Genomic DNA, 18,833 nt, shown 5'->3' on the forward strand with positions numbered 1-18,833 from the left:
CTATCAGCATTATGTTTTTTCCCGAACAAGATTTGAGTCAGTGACACTGTGTTAATTTGGGGAACTTTTTTTTGCTAGCTAGCTTTTTCAGACTGACAAACTTGGTAAGGCCAAGATAAATTGAGACAATATACTCTTTAAATCAACAGTAAATTGACTTACAAAAAACACTTAATAAAGAGCCAACAGTTTCACATTCCTATTTTGAAAATAAAATTTCTTTGATTAAACAATATTTTAAAATTTTCATTTTTCACTAAACTTAGTAATACTGAAGAACAAGGGTCTACATGTCAGAAATTAACCTGCAAGTGTACTGGAGAAAATGCTAAATGAGAATAAAATGTAATTAACTGAGGTCTCCTCAAGGTGCCACACCTAGTGTCTTAGGAAAAAAGGTATTAAGAAAAGCCAGCGCTGTCCAGCGTATGGAGAACAATGTATCTGATAAACTAAAGTGCGTAAACTCATTTAAATGGTACCTCGTTTACTTTTTAAAAACTGCAACACCCTGCATAGCCTCTTTTTCAAAATGACAGTGTGGCAAATTTAGTTTTCAAAAATAATGCAATTTTGGTTAAGAACATGACTCTCCTTTGCTTCTCTGGAGAGAAACAAAAGTGAGAGTAGCTTAAGACACTTTAACCCACTTTTTTTTCCGTCTCAACAGACGCCAACGTGCAATAAATACATCACGAAAAATGTCTTAAGTTGGAACCTAACTTGACTCATGGTACACTAAGCGTTTCCACTACGTTGGATCCTATTTCTAGTTTCCAGCTTAGCCACTAGTAGTGACTGGGACGGTCAGTCACTTCTCTGAATGTTTCATTTCCCATAAAACGAGAACGGGTGGCCCCATAAAGAGCTCTGATGTGAGCAACGCCTGCCACACACCACCGAGAGCAATGGACGAGGCCGACCCACGCACACGGGTTCCGCTTTCCCCACATCGCACTCCCGGGCCCAGGCCTCGTTCCCCTTCCTTTCAATCCCAATTCGGGCTCCTTTCCTTAGCGAGTTCTTTTAACGAAACGCAGCGCTCCTTTGTCTCCGAACGCGGCTGGGAAAGGGTTTCGAGGCCGCAGCTGGCTGGGAGAAGGCAGAGGCGGAGACCCGCCCGCCCACACACCCCGTCCCGGGCCCGCGCCGGCTCAGGACTCGCCGGTGCCGAGGCGCGCGCCCGCCCGGCTGCCGTCCCCGTGACGGGGTGGGACCCGGGGCGCGAGCCCGGCCCGCGGCGGGCGGAAGCTGCCGGAGAAGACGGGCGGTTCTAGCCGGCGCGAGTGGGGGAAGGGCGGCAGCCACACCCGGAAGTCGGTCTGAAGGTGGGGGGAACGTGTGGGGGCGAGGCTTCCGGTAGCGCAAAGGGTGTCGGGAGAGGCTTCCAGCAAACCTTCTTCCCTGGCATCTGGAGCGACCACCGTTGCCGCGGCTTCGCCTTCCACGATCTGCGTTCCGGCTAAACGGCCACGGCGGCCGCCCCTGCCGCTCCCCTTGTGCCTGGTTGTGTCCCTGTTCGTTCCCTGGCGGCCGCCCGGGTTCAAGCAGCGGCCGCGGCCGACATGTTGTGAGGCGGCGTCGCGGGTGTCTGAAGGATGGTTTGGCCGAGGCGGCGGCAGCGGCTGCTGGCGGCGGCGGCGGCGGCGGCGGCGGCAGCAGCAGCAGCAGCAGCAGCGGGGGCTCCGGCTGTGTAGAGCCCGGCCCGCTGTGTGTCCCCCCGTACCGCGGCCAGGCCAGTGCCCCTGGACCTTGCCTCTGCTCCGGCGCCGTTGGGGACCGGTTAGGCGACAGCGCACGCCCCTCTGAGGAGACACGAAGGTGGTTCTCCAGTGCTCAAATTTCCGGACCACCTCGCTTTCCCCTCCCCGACTTGGCCAGTGCTGTCTCCAGAGTCCTCAGCCCCCCGACTTTGCTCCCAGCCTCGCCCAAAGCGCACACACGGTGTTCCCTGCCCTCTCTACCCCGCCTCTTAATTCTCTGCGCCCTCTTCTCAGAGCGCCCCCGGGATCACTCTCCGAGGGCGGCCTTTTGAAACACCTTGGTGGAGTAGTGGACCAGAGCTGGGGAGTTTTTACAAGTCGGGGCGCGAGAGGTACGAAGGTACGATGGCTTCCTCATCTGGCAACGATGATGACCTCACTATACCCAGAGCTGCTATCAATAAGATGATCAAAGAGACTCTCCCTAGTGTCCGGGTGGCCAACGATGCCCGGGAGCTGGTGGTGAACTGCTGCACTGAATTCATTCACCTTATATCTTCTGAAGCCAATGAGATCTGCAACAAATCGGAAAAGAAGACCATCTCACCAGAGCACGTCATCCAGGGTAAGTGATCTGCGTGGGATTTTGGTTAAAAGGGTCCGGGGACAGCCTGCTAGTCGCGTGACCTATTCCTGTCAGCCTTCAGTCCTGTCTCTTGGTTAGTACTGGTAACTGAAAAAGCCACGCGGGGTGGCATGGAGGTAGCCGGCGCCTTAAAATCCCTGTGTGGTGTCCTCGTGGTCCTTTTCAAACAGCGAATGCAAGTAAGGATTCGCAGGCGTTCAGAGCACCTAACATTTCCCACAATAAAGCATTGGTAGTGGTCTCAATTTACAGCCAGGTAAGCCGAAGTAACAAGAATTTTGCCTGCCTAAAGTGAAACTGAGACGTGACAACTGAGAAAGTGCCTGCCTCAAGTGGAACCTCGATCGTGACAACTAAGAGAGGAACCCAGACGCTCTCCCCTGGAGAATCAGAGTTCACACAGGAACTTCAAGCATGAGTGGAGACAGCACCCCTTCCCCACCTGACCTTTTCACCAGAGCAGGGGAAAAGATGAAAGTTCAGAACACATGAGTAAAAATACTCTTAACGTGGGTGTTCAACGTTGTAAAGTTTATTGATGTTGAATAGAGTATATTTTCTGCTTTAAAAATGGTTTCATGGTCCTACCACTCATCAACAAGTTGCCAAAGCGCTTCAGTTCTATTCTCTAAGAAAAAGGGGGGATGTCAGTATTTCCTTCTGTCCTTCCTTCTTTCCTTTTATTCTTCCTTCCCTCTCTTCTTCTTTTTGTTTTTGTTTTTGTAGCTTGCTTTGTAATATGGATATTTAAAGCTTGGATTGAATGATTGTGAGATTTTTTTTTCATCGAACATTTCCTTGTCCTTTCCTGCTTCCATTCCTGTTGAGATGTAAACACTTAAGCTTTTATTCAACAACACTTCTGAAAGTTTAAGTGTCTTCTCTCCTCTTATCTTGGGAAAGATTTAGTTCAGTAATAGGGATTTGTGGGACCATATTCTGATGGCTTGTTTCAGGGATGGGGAGACATATTTACTAGCCATAATGTTTTGGGACGCACTTTCTGTGACTTTTACGTGTACTCATGAAAAAATTGCATTCAGTTTGAGGTGATAACTTGCCTTTTATAATAACCCAATTAAAATTCTAACAATTTCTTGATTGCTTTTGAAGTCAGAAAAAAAATCATGGTTAATTTAATTTTGGTAGGCAGGCAGTTGTTTACCATTTATTTTTATAATTTAACTTCTTAAAAGGTGACTTTCCTATCTAAAGTGTAGGACACATCTGCTCATATTCACCATATGCAGTATTCTACTGTCAGTATTGACAAGAGGATTAAATGATTAATTTTTGATCCTTAATGATGTGTGGATGGTAGATTTAGAACATTCTCCGCCATTTCCATTTCAGTACAGAAGGAGAAAAAAAATCCCTAGGAAAAAGTATATTTGATTTTAAAGCTACTATTTTTCTTCTACTTGTTTGATGTACTCTGGCAAGTAAAATGAAAGCTAAGTTGTCTATTTTTCCTCTTGTGTTTTTATTTTTACATTGTGTGTGCAATTGTACAAGTCTTTCACAAGATTATCTAACACAGATAGCTATAATTTCCTTTTACAACTCACAAAAGAGAAAAAAAATCTTTTATCAACATTGCCTTTCTAAAGAAAATTGCCAAAGATTTCAAAAGGATCTGCCTAAACATTTGTTTACACCACAGAAGTGGGGATTATTCCAAAAATCCAATAACACATTACAATCTGTCTTCTTGGGTAGAGTTTATTCTTTTCTAGGATATATTTAGATTTCTGATTGACATGATGGAATAAAAGTGCAGCTGTAGCGAGCAGTATGCTAAATAGCTCAACTTTGGAATATACTAAATTCGATTTAACGTAGGAGTCAGAAAGTTCCAGTGAAAGCATTTTCCTTGTGTACTGAGAATGATTTATTAATTTAAAAAAAATCATGTATTGACCTGTTACGGTCTTTAAAATGTACCTTTTTTTGGTCTTGTAACATTGCTGTTGTTAAGTGGATAAGGACCTACATTTTAACCCAAAATCCTCCTCGGTTACAGGAATCTCATATTGCTTAGTCATTAAAGAGGCTGTTATTTTGAGTGGTTAAAAATTTTTTTTAAAGAAATCCTTTAAGGTGTGTACTTTTTAGGTGTTTAAACGGTGTTTTTACAGACTAACTCTGGAAAGCTGGGTATGACATTTTTTATGCTGTTCTGTCAGGGTTGATTATTTAGGAATGTAAGATATTTCCAAGTAGAATAACAATGTTCATTTTAAAGTGGTTTGATTCTAACATGTTAAAGTTTGAATTTTTTTAGTGGTAAGTTTAATGAACTAGACTTTGCTTCAGGACATTTCACTTGTTCCCTTGCCACTTTGCTTTACCTTGTGAGAGCAAATTAAGCATTTGAGGCAGTCTATAAAGTGCAAACTAAAGTTGAAATAATTTTATTGCTGGTAAATCTGTGAAACTATATAGCTTAGTTAAAATTTAAAAATTTTTTTCTAAATATTTCACTCATTTTGAGTTTAAGAATATGGACTTGGTGTTGAAGATCGCATATATACAAATAGAGGGAGTTCTAAGCTATAAAATGTGTTCCTTTGATTTCAGTGCTGGGTTTCTGTAAACACATGCTCTTAAATGAGTTTTAACATGTTCTATTGCATTATGGAAAGAACTGACATTGAGAGTCAAGAGCTGTAAGTTCTGTACTGGAAAGTCTTTGGTCTTAGGCAGATCTGTTAACTTTCCTCATTTATGTATAAATAATACTTAATGGTTTCAGGGTGTAATTAGCAATTACTGAGAATCAGTCAGGATTGAGAATTACATGAAATATGCTATAATAAATAAAAATTTAGAAAGTTTATAGTGATACTGATTAAAATATAAAAGTGAAAGTCTGTAATGTTTAAACTTACATCATGATGCCATTTGTAAAGCCAAAGTGTAAATAAGAATATTTTCATTTCGTACTTTAAATTTCTTGCTACATTTTTTTTTTTCATTTTCATGAGACTAGTAACTGAAAGTTTGAAAGTCTCTGAGAATTCACTTCTTCAAAAACTGTGTTGCTCCAAGCTATCTGTGTTGAAGGACTTGAAAAAAAAAAAATCTTCTAAGTGAAGTAAGCCAGAAAGAGAAAGAAAAATACCACATGATATCACTCACATGTGGAATTAAAAAAAAAAAGACGAATTTATTTACAAAACAGAAACAGACTCACACACATAGAAAACAAACTTATGGTTACTGGGGGAAAGGGATGGGAAGGGATAAATTGGGAGTTAGAGATTTGCAGATATTAATATATATAAAATAGATAAACAGCAAGTGTATACTGTATAGCACAGGGAACTGTATTCAGTATTTTGTAGTAGCCTATAGTGGAAAAGAATATGAAGACGAATATATGTATGTTCATGTATGACTGAAACATTATGCTGTACACCAGAAATTGACACAACATTGTAAACTGACTATACTTCAATAAAAATATATATGCAAAAAAATTCTAATCCCTCTCACACTGGTACTTTGGTAAAATACAATACAAATGAATCACTAGAAAAACAAAATGAAAAGTTTTGGTATTAGATTCAAGACATATAAAATTACTCAGTCAAATTGCTATGAAGTTTCTCTTTTTTTCCCCAGCTTTTTGAGAGATAATTGACATAATAATATTGTGTAAGTTTAAGGTATGCAATGTAATGATTTGATATATGTATATATTGTAAAAGGATTACCACAACAAAGTTAGTTAACACAGCTATCACCTCACATAGTTACAGTTTTGCTGTGAAGGTTCTTAAATGCTTACTTTGAATTTCAGTACTTAACTCATTGCAGACCATTACAAGCGATTCTGGCATAAGTCCACAGATCACACTTCGAGTGGCTTTGTTCTAAAGCTTAAACCACAGTCTGTTTTGGAAAGTGGATGTGAACTAGTTTTGAAATCAGAGCATCTGAGTGATTGCAGAGAAGTTGTAATAATCATGAGAATTAGAATGATATTGTGTTGCTTAAATAATCATCCATATTGATACTTTTTCCAGAGGGATACATGTAATTTACATTGCACAGTTTATCACAGAATCAGGTGCTTTTCAAGTTAGGATTTATTATTTTCTTTAAAATTGATATGTCTTTTGTTTTTGTTTTCCTCTGCCACCCAATTACTTTTTGAATACTACTATGTACTTGGCACTGTGCTAGATACAGCTAAGGATATAAAGATGAATGATATTTGGTTCTTGCTTTGCCACCAGTCTTTCATTGTTGTCCCAGATTCCCAGGAGTAGTGATGCCCTAGAGGGCAGGGCCTTAAGGGTCTTTGCCAGGCCAATAAGCCAAGAAGTCACTTTGGCCTGTATCCTCTCAGTGTATTTTAAGTGAACTACATCATCCTCCTCCCTCAACATACAAACAAAAGAAAATAGAGAAATTAGACAGTGCTATTTTATATTTTATATATAACGTATTTTAGTTTTTTTAAATGAAAAGCATGCATTATGCATTTGAAGTATAAAGTAAATTCACACAAATTCATATTATAACAAAACTTTTGAGGAATACATAATTTTTTGTAAAATATGAGATAAGCCTGTATTGAAATTCTTGTTGGGTGAAAGTTTTTACTTTTTTAGAAAAAAAATTTTTAAGTGGCCGTCTTGGTAATGTCTGTCTTTTGAATTGAAAAGACATGCTAAATATTTTTCTTCCTCATATGCCATGCACTTTTCTGGGTGCAGTTTAAGATAGACGGCTGAGGGCAGCAGACAGACCTCTAAGAAACAAGTGATATGTCTATTTTACCCACAAATTTTAAAAAATGTATTATTATTATTTTTATTTTATTTCATTTTATTTTGGCTCTTTACTCTGAGATCCTTAGAGCCAGGACCATCAATAGTCCATAAAGTCCCCTAGTACAAATTAGAAAAAGGCACTTCTTCCTTAAAAACCTTTCCTACCATCTGCCAGAAGTGCCATAATAAACATAGAGCTCTATGGGTTTGCAGTGTTAGAGGCTCTCCTCAGTATGGTACTGCTGTGCACTGCACTGCCTGCACGACTGTGCACTCATGGCCCTGCTCGGGAGCCGTTTCCCTTCCCCTTGAAGAGTCTCCTGTGTGTAAAATGGGAATGCTTACTACTACATGATAACAAAGGATGTGGCATAGCTCTGTTTAGAAGGTACTGTATCCAGTTATTCATATCTGTTAGCCAGATGTGATTAAAATGAGGATTAAAGTCAGTGTAGTTTTAAATTAAATTTGTGGCTGCGTTTGTTGAACCATTTTGGTGTGAGTACAGTATTTATACATAGCAGCTCTTTAAATAATATTAAATACTAACTTTGGATTTACTTGCAAATTGTTTTGAAAGCCATGCTCTCAACTTCAAATGTTTCTGAAAGTGAGGGGTTTTTTTTTGTTTTTTTGTTTTTTAAATTTTTAGCCCAAGCCTTCCATGATTTAAGGTCATTTGGACTGGATTTTCTTAATGTCTAGTCTAGTAATTCATGACATTTTGAAGAGTTGTCTCTCCATTGTATGATTTGTTAATTTTGAAAATTTAATATACTTATTCAGCTTGAATTTAATGGTGTGGTAATACATAGCTGTACATTTATTTAGGTCCTGTACACTTTCTAGGGTACTTTCTTAAATGTAAGAGAAAAAATAAGGATGAATAATACATAGTCCAAGTTAGTTAAGTGGCTCTTATGTGCTAGACACTATGTTAAACGCCTTAGATTAATTACTTGTTGATTCCTACAGGCCTTAAAATAATAAAAATCTAATAGTGAATACTTAGTTTTGCTCCTTCTGTGAGCTAGCCTCTGTTCTGAGCTGTTTACATTAATTCATTTATTCGCATTTGATTGGATGAAATGTAGGTACTGTTATTCTTGTTTTAGAGGAAGAGAGGTGAAGGAACTCATCTAGAGTCACATAACTAATATGAGGCAGAGCTGGGAGTCAGTCCCTGGCAACCTTAGGATCTGCATGCTTAACCACTGAAGCGCCTCTGGGTATAGGAAGACACTGTGAAATAGATGCTACTCTCATTTTAGAGACGGAAAATTGAAGCTTAAAGATATTAAGCAACATACCCAAGGTTATGCAAATACAGTGACAACCAAGTTTCAAATTCTAAATCTATCTGATTTCAAAAAGGGTAGATCTGTCTAGGAGAATCCAACAAGCTTAATTTGAAGTTGGAGTTTGATCTGTACCTTGAATGAATTACTGTCAGCATGAATTTGGGGAACTGGTACCTGTTGGGAAACATTGAGCAGTCAGATTTAGCAGAAGTATGCAGGGGTTTAATGGCAGAAATAAAGCTGGAAAGGTAGGTGGGGCTAGATCCTGGAGGACCCTGTTGTACGGCCAAGGAAATAAGGTTTGCTTTAAGATGTGGCAGGAAATCGTAAGTCATTTACTTGGTTTCTTTCGGTATTGTCCCCAGCCAATATTACTGAAAATACACTGCTGTGTTTGTGCCTTTAAAAAAGAGTAAATGTAAAACAAAATCTTTGGCTTCTAGCATTGACATTTAGAAAATAAGGTCTGTTAATTCAAGTGAAAAAATGCAGGCTGCCTAATCTTCACTTAAGTTTCCACTGTACCCCAAGCTCCTTGAGGCCAGGAATTATGTGGTAGTTAATTTGGTAACCAGAACTCAGAATAAAGTTTTAATGAAATTTTTTGGGGATGAGGGGAATTGGTTAAGTTACCTTAATTAAAATTCAAGTAATAGCACTCTGCTTTTTGGCATTATTTCTAAAGAAGGTTGATGAAAACAACTTAACATATGAAATAATTAAAGTTGTAAATCACTCCAAATGTCTTAAAAACCACAGTTTACATGGGAATGTGGGATTTTAAAAGTATATTTGCTATTCTTCCTGAAGAGCAAATTTCTAAAGTTAGAACTTAGGGCATCTTTACTGAGGGCAGTCTGGTTCATCATAATTGTTGAAAAAGTGTAAGAACTGATGAATAAAGTTCATTTACTGTGTTTTTCACCACCTGTATTTCATCATTGGCTCAGAAAACAATATGACTTTGGGGCATTAATCAACATATTAAAAACTCTAAAATATAGTTTTAAATACTCTGAGCCAAAAGGATATTTTATGCATTATCTTTCTGGATTACAGAAGGCATTTAGAGAGTGCATCATTTTCTTACAAATTTTTCTTTCTAAATGTGAAAAAATAAAGGGAGAGAATTTTTTTGTTTATGTTTCTTCTGTCCTTATAGTCTTCCTTTATCCCAGTTTTTCTGCCACATCACTTGAATTCAAATGTTTTTATAGTGTTTCCTGTTAAGTTTTATTTTCAAGAGAAACTTTGGCTGAATATAAATGCTGAATTTCATAAGTTATTTCCATCAGTAAACTTGGCAATTTGAGTGTCTTTGCTAAAAATAGTTTCTTACTGGTATATTAGACAAAAGAAGAATTTATCTATTCTTTCTTCCTATCCTACTGAAACTTAGAGCATTTGTTACCAGCCTACTCTAAGCCAAATGGCACAATATATGTTATTAACAAATATATTCCAAATATTTGCTTTTTTTTGGTATTCTTTGAGACAGTAAGTGATTTAATGGACTGATTTACTTTAAGTGGTATAGGAAAAATTTTTTTTTACTAAAACCACATGTTCTTACATCAGACCCTTTTTTTTCCCCTCACAGGAAATGCTTTGGTTTTTAAAAAATTAGAAAGAAAAAGAAAAGTTAAGGCCTGTGCCTTGAAGTGTTCCTTAGATTTTTAACTCATTTGCATTCTGATGTTAAGAAAGTTGATAAAATATTTTGCCTTAGCTGTCCGATGATTACTGTGCAACTATAAAATAGGTCAAAATTACTAGAAAACAACAAGCTCCCCTTTCAAAAAAAAAAAAAAAAGCCACAAAACTTAATGTTCCATAGGTGAGGGAAAAGTTGTATTTTATCACTTTTTCATATTTTCATTTCCCTAGCACTAGAAAGTTTGGGCTTTGGCTCTTATATCAGTGAAGTAAAAGAAGTCTTACAAGAATGCAAGACAGTAGCATTAAAAAGAAGAAAGGCCAGTTCTCGTTTGGAAAACCTTGGCATTCCTGAAGAAGAGTTATTGAGACAGCAACAGGAATTATTTGCAAAAGTAAGTAATGCATTTTAAATGGTTTTCATGTGAATCCCACCCTTTTTGCTAACAGAAATCATACTGGTTCATGAAATCCTTTCCTAAGTCAGCATTCGTACCCAGAGGTTTTTCTCTCTGTGACTGATCGTTTGACCTAAGAGTCTGATGTTAGGTCTGGTGGCCGACTTGACTTTTCTTTGGCCAGCTATTTGCTTTATATAGAAGTAACTATTTGCAGCAACCTGTTTTCTAAGGAGAACAACTCCAAATAACTACTGAGATTTTACTTTGATGTTTTTTCAGACAGAATAACCATTTAAAAGCATGAAAAGTATACCTAAACATTTTTCAGGTGTTTAAAATGATGGGCTGGTGAGAAATTGCTGTATCAAATTTTTTTTGTATCAAAATTTTAGATGAATGGCATATAAGAAAAATCTGATTAACATCTACCTTGTAATTAAATTAGGCCTTTAATACACCTTTAAAACATTCTAATCTTAAAAAACTTTGAAGGGCCAGCGGAGCAGAGAAAGGGTGCAAACTTTTCTCCTTTTTCGCTCGTTTCAGTTCTAAGGCCCAATCTGTGAAGTATTAGCAATAAGTACTGATATCCTTCTATTTTTTTAAAAAAGGAAGAGACCACAGGGATCTGTGATTAGGTGGAATTTGTGGCTAGCCTCTCAGAATTTCTCCAGTGTTACCTCTGGTCCTGCCTTAGCCCATCCTCAGAATCCTAGGTACCTTCTTCATTCCCTTCCAGGTCCCCTTGGTAGCAAAATGGAAGCAAACTCTGTAACACATTTTGGAGCCACCCTCGATGGACGATGGCATTTTTCAAAGATGACGCTCACTGCGCCTCACGTTCATGTTCTCGTGGTTTGCTGCGCCTTGGCGTTGTAGCAGAGGCGACGTAGGCTGGCAGCACTCGTGGCCTACGAAAATACCTAGGGATGAGGATTACGGGGTGCAGAAGCTCACACTGTGCAGCGTCCACATGGAGTGAATAGACACCACAACCAATAGGCACACATACCCATGCTGATGACAGACACCAGCACAAAAAGGCTCTCCATCAGTACTTCCCACTCAGGCATGGGGTGCACTGGGCATTGCCCTAGTGCGCACAGGCATGCAGGGCAAGAACAAGAGGAAGAAGCTGAGAAAGACTGACCTTCCCTTCTTCTCTGCCAGGTTTCTTGAAGGTGGGCAGAGGCAGTTACTGAGTACAGTGATTCTTGAATGTTACTGAATATTTACTCCACACAAGACTGAGAGCTTAATAACCTGATTACTAAGAATGCAAATCACTGTTCAAGGCTAAATTTATCAGCAGAGGATAAGATACCTTAATGGTATTTTATATCTTTTCTTCTCTGTATCTTCTCCTCACCTCCCCTCGAGGCAGGGGCAAGGGGTTATGAACTTGAAAAATGATAACAGCTTAAAAAATAATTCAGTCTGTGTTTGGATACTACTAAAATACTCACACTGCTCAAGCAAACTGTCTATATATAAAAACCATTTTTAAAATAAAGCATTTGACGGACTTTCCAATGAGAAGATCCTGAAAGTTAGACCTAAATCGTTGAGTCAGAGGTGGTTCTGTGGTAAAAAGGATTTAAAATATGGAGTGTTTCGGTTCCATAGAGATACTTACTTCATTATGGGAATAGAGCTATGTGGTCATTTCTAAATGTCTGTCTCTGCCATTAGTCTGTAAACTCCCTGAGTGTGGGGCCCGTTAATTGTATTTCTAGCATCCGCCCAACATAGTAACTGGCACAGGGAGAGGATTCAGTAAACATTTGTTGAATGAATGACTGAGTTGAGTTGATGAGTCAAGGAAGCACAGAACTCTAGGGGTAGAAGAGACATAGTTCAGCCTTGATCTTCCAAATTATGATTGTGAGGTTCAAGGAGGTTGAAGAACCTACACACCTTTTTTTTAAAGAGAGGACAAGGTGAAGCTGTTCTTTCCCTATAAAGTTCTCGCTTCTCATTTGAAATTGTAAGGCAGTTTTTATTTGATTAGAAGAGGTGAGGTTTGCTGCCAGTTACTGTAATTACCATTGGAACTGGAAAGTATGATTTTAGGTCATCTCTTCCAGATTGGCACCATAATTGATCTCTTTGCAGTCATAACTAGTTTGATTTACATTTAAAAAATTTGAGTTTTAAGTATTATCAAGTACTAGACATCAGATACCATTTAAACTAATAAAAAAGATAAAAGCTGACTAACATTTACTGAGTTCTAACCATGTGTTAATCATGTTGCCAGGTAATTTTCCAGTGTTACTTCATTTAATCCCCACAATGACCTATGAGATAGGTGCTAAGGAGGAAAAGCTTTTGAGGCAAGCATGAACAAACAATGTTATAATCCATATAAATATGAGGTACCAAAGGAGGAGTGATAATTTTTTAAAAAAATTAATGGCTATTTATTAATTCTCTGCTATTGTAGATCACCTAGAAGGTGATAAAGTAAATATTTAATGAAAGGGAAAAGATGGTCTGCTAAATACTTTACACACTTTGCAGAGTTTTTATAAATAATATTAATTTTATTATACCCACTTACTCATTAAGAAATAGACTGAGATGGAGAAACTTACATGCGATCATTTGTTCTACAGATACCATTGAAGTCTTCACTATTCACCAGATATAGTGCAAGTTGCTAGGCTTATAAGAGTATAGAAAAGAGAGATGGTTCCTGTCATTATGCGGCTTAGTTTACTGGGAAGGATAAACTTAAACAAATAAAATGGGTAAATTTGTACAATTAGGAAGTGTTGGAGTCTAAATTCAAACTCATCTTCTGACTCCAAAACCTGTGCTCTTTCTATAACACCATGCTAATGCTCTAGCCATCATTTTGTTTGCTTAAATTTATTTTGGAACTTTTAAGTAGAGTATGCTTTATCCTTTCCAGGGCAAAAAGATGAATGAAAGAAATAGTTGACTGCCTGTCAAATCTGTCCTCACCCCTCTGCCCTTGTCATCTGTTTTGTTTTTCCCCTTTTCTTACCTCCCTTCTTTCTTTCTCTGACCTACGGGTGAAAATACCCTAGTATTTCTTTGCTCTTGTGAGAAAAATTAGCATAGAAGTAAAATTATAGATACTCCTTAGTGCTTTTCCTGGAGCAAAAAGTACTTAAGTCTTAAATATAAAAGGAACTAAGTTATAACATCTTTTTCATCACTTTCATTTCACTTAATCATTTAGACTTTTATTTTAAATACTAACATAATAGCAGCCTCATTTGAAGCTGTCTTTATCTGCTAGCAACAAATATTTGGGGGAGAAGAACCATTACTATTTTGAGATTAAACTTAAGTGTAAATTATAAATGAGTCATTTTAGTATATGGGAGTAGGAATCTTAAAACATAATGAAAATCTGCAGAAAAAGTGAATTAGGAAGTACACGCCTACTTACCTCTTTTTTACTCTTCCATTTTAGAAGGAAAATATTTGGGATGGATTGGGTAAGAGGCAAGAGAGGGAAAAAGAAATTAGAATAAGTACCACTGAAAATTTTAATTTGTGGAAATGCATACAAATAATATTTACCATCAACATTGATTTTAAAGCCATCAGAATGCTTATAAAAGCATCCTTCAGAAAGAGAAGTATGGGAGCCAGGACGGGGCCGTGGTATCTAAATGTCAGTTAAGTTCTAAATGTAAGCAGTGCATATCTTTCCAGATCATTGAATAAACTACCAGATAAAGCAACTTGGTAGTAAGACCTGTGTAGCGGCTTGAAATTATTTGAATTATTTTTCTGTGCCCCGAAATTATACCCAGTTATGATGGATTAGGCTACAGAGTAGATATTCTTAAGCTGATTAAATTGATATTTTTGGTTTGCCCTACAATTTTCAAGTATTTTATGTGAAACACTGTTAGTCTATTTTGAACTCTGGGTATTCATGCCATAAAAGTAAATATGCCTGTGTGTTATCAAAGTACTTTCCATATTCCTTTATAAAAATGAATGGAAGTAGTTATTGGAACACTTGGTTTTTAATTTCCTGAATAAACACAAAAAAAGTTTTTGTCTTGTAGGGGAGGTATAATTATAGGTACACTAAAAACTGTAATATGAGGCCTGACTACTCTCACGAGGAAGATCTAAAGCAATCCCCAAGTACAGAGACATCACGTTAGACGTTAGTGGTGTGGAAGTGTTCCGGTTCCTGTGCAGCTGTCTCAGCTGTGCTCCACTTTGACATTGGGCCCAGTACTCTGTGAACCACATTTCTGCTTTAGTTGACGTCCCTTAGACTCTGCTGCCAGTAGGGGGATCTAGAGGGATATTACAAGGCTGATGAGAAGGAGGCACTTACTCCTTTTACTTCCAGTTGGCTTCAGGTTCCTTTGAGCAACTCAGCAATGCTTCTTCATCCTGGCTGCAACAGTTTTTACCTGTAGCAGGAGCTGAATCTGGTTTGCAGTTTCTCTGATACTTACAGAACCAGCCTGAACATGTATCCCTTTCCTCGGGAATGTGGGTCTCAAACCGGAGGGCCTCCCTCTAAGCTCAGAGATGCTAGTACCAGCTGGTCTAGGGCCCTTCTTCAGAAGTCTAAATTTCAGTTCCCTGGGTTGCTCCTCTAAGCTTCTAAGTTTTAAAAATTCCAGCCTCTTCCCTTGTTCCCCCAGTTATTATGTGATCCAGCAATCTCACTCCTGGTCATATATCTGGAGGGAACTCTAATTTGAAAAGATACATGCACCCCCATGTTCACAGCAGCACTATATACAGTAGCCAAGACATGGAAACAACCTAAATGTCCATCGACAGACGACTGGATAAAGAAGTTGTGGTATATTTATACAATGGAATACTACTTAGTGATAAAAAAAAGAATAAAATAATTGCATCTGCAGCAACATGGGTGGACCTGTAGACTGTCATTCTAAGTGAAGTAAGCCAGAAATATAAGGAAAAATACCATATGATATCACTCATATGTGGAATCTAAAAAAAAGAAAGAAAGAAATTAAATTGGGTCATGCAACAGGGCATATAAATTGAGAAGGGGCCGTGCTGTTGCAACAGTGCATGTAATGCATATGTATGCATCTTGGCTTCTTAAATCCTGTGGTGGTTTTTATAGGGAATATTTCAGATTAATGGATTGTAACTATCCCACTTAAATTCAGTGCTGGATAAGTGTGTTTCCACTAGTGTGTATATGGGAAGGGTATGTTGTGTGTGTGTGTGTGTATTTATAGAGAGAGAAGAGAGGGACAGAGGAAGAAAGGTATCTATAAGGTAGGGAACTGTGATAGAAACTTGAAAGAAGTATCAAGATAGCTATTGCATTCATGTACAGTGCTTTCCCCTAACAGTTACAGGTACTGTACTAGAGAACTTTCAAACCACAGAAATCATTTTTAGATTGAAAATGTTTATGTCAAAATTGTAAGTTGAGAGGACAGAAGAATGAAGTGAAACAAAAGAGGGAGAAACGCAGGAAAAAGTTACCAAAGAGAGAATATTATGTTTTTTCTGTACACTTCTTTAGCTTCTTCATTTGAACCACCATGTGAAATAAAAAGAAAACTTTCATGGAAAACTTTTATAGAGACTTTTGGAAATTATCCGTAAGTGAGTTGACAGAGAAGTAATCTTTAACTGTATTTTCTTATAGAGTTCATGTTGTCCTGATGTGCAGCAACTATGTAGTGGTTGGAAAATATCTGAATTTGGTATTGACTTAAGTTTGCAATTGGCTTAATATACATTTAACTGTGTGCACATTGTAGGGTTTTAAAATTTTTTAATTTGTTTTTATACTTTTGGTGTTTAGGCTCGACAGCAACAAGCAGAGTTGGCCCAGCAGGAATGGCTTCAGATGCAGCAGGCTGCCCAGCAGGCACAGCTGGCTGCTGCCTCAGCGGGCGCGTCCAGCCAGGCAGGGTCTTCTCAGGACGAGGAGGAAGAAGACGACCTCTGAGGCTCACCGGCCGAGTTTCTGCTTCTTCTGTCAGTGTTTCTCCCTGCACGAGAGACCGTGAAGGAAGTGCTTATCTGTAACTGCGTATGCGTCTGGGTGGACTTGCCATTGGTATTCTAGGGATGTCTGCTGTTGAGTTTCATCTATTGTGCGCTGTTCGTGTAAAAAATGTCTCTTTGAACTATTGAAAATTTAAGGTTCAGTATAATATCAATTTTGAATTTTTAATGGTGTTTATGAAATTTTAGATAGCGGTGAGTCCTTTATTTGATCAATAAACAGTGTTACAGAAAACTTCAAGTTTATAAAAATACAGTGAAATTTATACAGAAACTCTAAATCTGCATTTGCATTTCCTCTTCCCTTTTAACTAAACTAAAAATTGGGAATTTTAAATTATTGAGGAGAGGATGCTGTGTGATGGAGTATACATTAGATCAGGTTGGTGAAAAAACAAAGTTCAGTTCTATAGTATCTGAATTTTTTGTCTTTTAAAATGAGTATATATACAGGCAATAAATATATATATGCTCAGATAAATATACTTGTTTAAAAAAGAAAATCCCAAAACAAGACATTCAAAAATTAGGAAGGAGTGTGTTCAGTAGTAGTTGTAAAATTTGGTAGGTTATGTTTTTTATTTTGTTTTTGTTCTATGTAGAGGTAAAAACTGCAGTTTTATTATGGCGTAATTCATCTTGAGCTACACGATTGCATTTCAGAAGCTACCCAGCTTTGAGGACTGTCTTGATTCTTAGTATTTCACTCCAATAATTGTTAATAGTATTACTTGCTTAGTCCATCCATGTTTACTGGAACTTGTGAAACAATTGCTTGGGTTCCGTTGGTTTAACTGAGGTTCATGAATATTCAAACCTTTGCTTGGGAAGGAAGTGAAAGTTAATGAGCATGCTTGCTGTAAAAGAGGAATTTTTTTTCTTGTAATTTAACTTGTAGTGATAGTTTACTTATTGTTTGTTTTTAGCATTACTCCTGCAGTTTCTTGACTAGATGGCCTAGAGTGTCCAGTGCTTCCTTTTGAAATGGCATCACTGTCTCCATCTTAATTGAGTGATAGCTTTAAAAATGATTGGTTTTGTTCTGTTTAAGAAAGCGTGTCATGATTGATCAGCCCTATATGAAACATAAGTAGTTTTCAACCTGCTCATTAAATGGAAGAAGCTTTAATTTGGTTCTAATAAATAAAGTATGGTAGTGATTTTTAGGGAATTTGGTGTGTTGAAGAAATGGCATATTATTTGTATTTTAGAAACAGAATGGAAAAGCCGCTTAAGATAGTATGAAGTAATCTAAATCTATGTCAGTTGCCAAATCATTTAAATTTCTATATCCACCGAGCCCAAAGATAGACTGCGGCTGCTGGGATTCCAGTTTTAATTGAAGAGCTAATAAGTAAGTAAAGTTTACAAGTATTAGATTTCTTAATGATCATACTTTGCAGTTTTAGAAAAAGTGAAATATTGTCACGCTTCCTCCATGCCACAAGTAGGTGACTCTTGCTGAACGTTTTGAGTTGAAACTGGCATTGTATCCATGAAGTGCGTTTGGACAAGATAGAAGGGATTGTTTTTTTAAAAGTTTAAGTACCAAAGGTAGTCTAGTCTAAGAAGTAATAAGTTATGTGTCGGCTTTTCTAATTTGTACTGTAACACCTTACACTTTCTGTTTTAAGTGTATATGTTTCTTAAGTAAACAACTTAGATATTTTTCCATACCTTTTTTTTTTTCTGATGCAGAGTTCAGGTTAATTAATATTTTACTGCATCTGATAATGTATTAAATGTTTGAATCCTAGTGACTTTTCATTTTGACATTCTTGTGATTTCATATGCTGTATTCTTCAAGCAATAAAATCTGATGTGTTTTATACATTGTTTTTTATATTTAATGATCTGTACAGATTAATGGCATGAGGTTTCTGTTATTACCATTTTTACTAGTTTCCAGAATCTTAGGCCCAAAAGACATTTTGATCATTTGGTGTATAGTACTTGACTTTCTCCTTTGTTTACTGTTACTTCAGAAAACATGGTTTTTCTTGTATTTTTCTAATTTACAGTCCTAGGATGCAAGCATAACAAAGCTAGTTAAGCAATGTTACTTTTAGCTTATTTTCCAGCAGTTAAAATTCACTATTATATTCTGTCTGTTGTTGAGATTTTTAAAATCTTTTGGAGAGAGAAACAAAAATCTTTAAGGTTCTTGAGAAATAAAAGTTATGTTTAGTAAGCATTTTACCCACCTCCTTGAATATATGTCTATCTTTTTTAGCAGACCGTCATATTGATATGTGTTGAAAAGGCACCAATTTTTTAAATTATACATACACCATGCATATAGAAGAGTACACAAATAAGGGTTCTGACAA

General features: G+C 37.5%; 1 protein-coding gene across 1 annotated transcript; it reads left to right on the forward strand.

The window, feature by feature from the left end:
• Positions 1–1,366: 1,366 nt before the first annotated feature.
• On the forward strand, positions 1,367–18,605 carry DR1 (down-regulator of transcription 1). Its single transcript, XM_006190912.3, has 3 exons — positions 1,367–2,328; positions 10,322–10,485; positions 16,298–18,605. The coding sequence occupies exons 1-3, from the start codon at positions 2,109–2,111 to the stop codon at positions 16,442–16,444; spliced, it is 531 nt and encodes a 176-aa protein (XP_006190974.1). The 5' UTR covers positions 1,367–2,108; the 3' UTR covers positions 16,445–18,605.
• The last annotated feature ends 228 nt before the right edge of the window (positions 18,606–18,833 follow it).

This window comes from Camelus ferus, chromosome 9 (assembly GCF_009834535.1).
Source record: "Camelus ferus isolate YT-003-E chromosome 9, BCGSAC_Cfer_1.0, whole genome shotgun sequence".
NCBI classification, from domain to species: Eukaryota; Metazoa; Chordata; class Mammalia; order Artiodactyla; family Camelidae; genus Camelus; species Camelus ferus.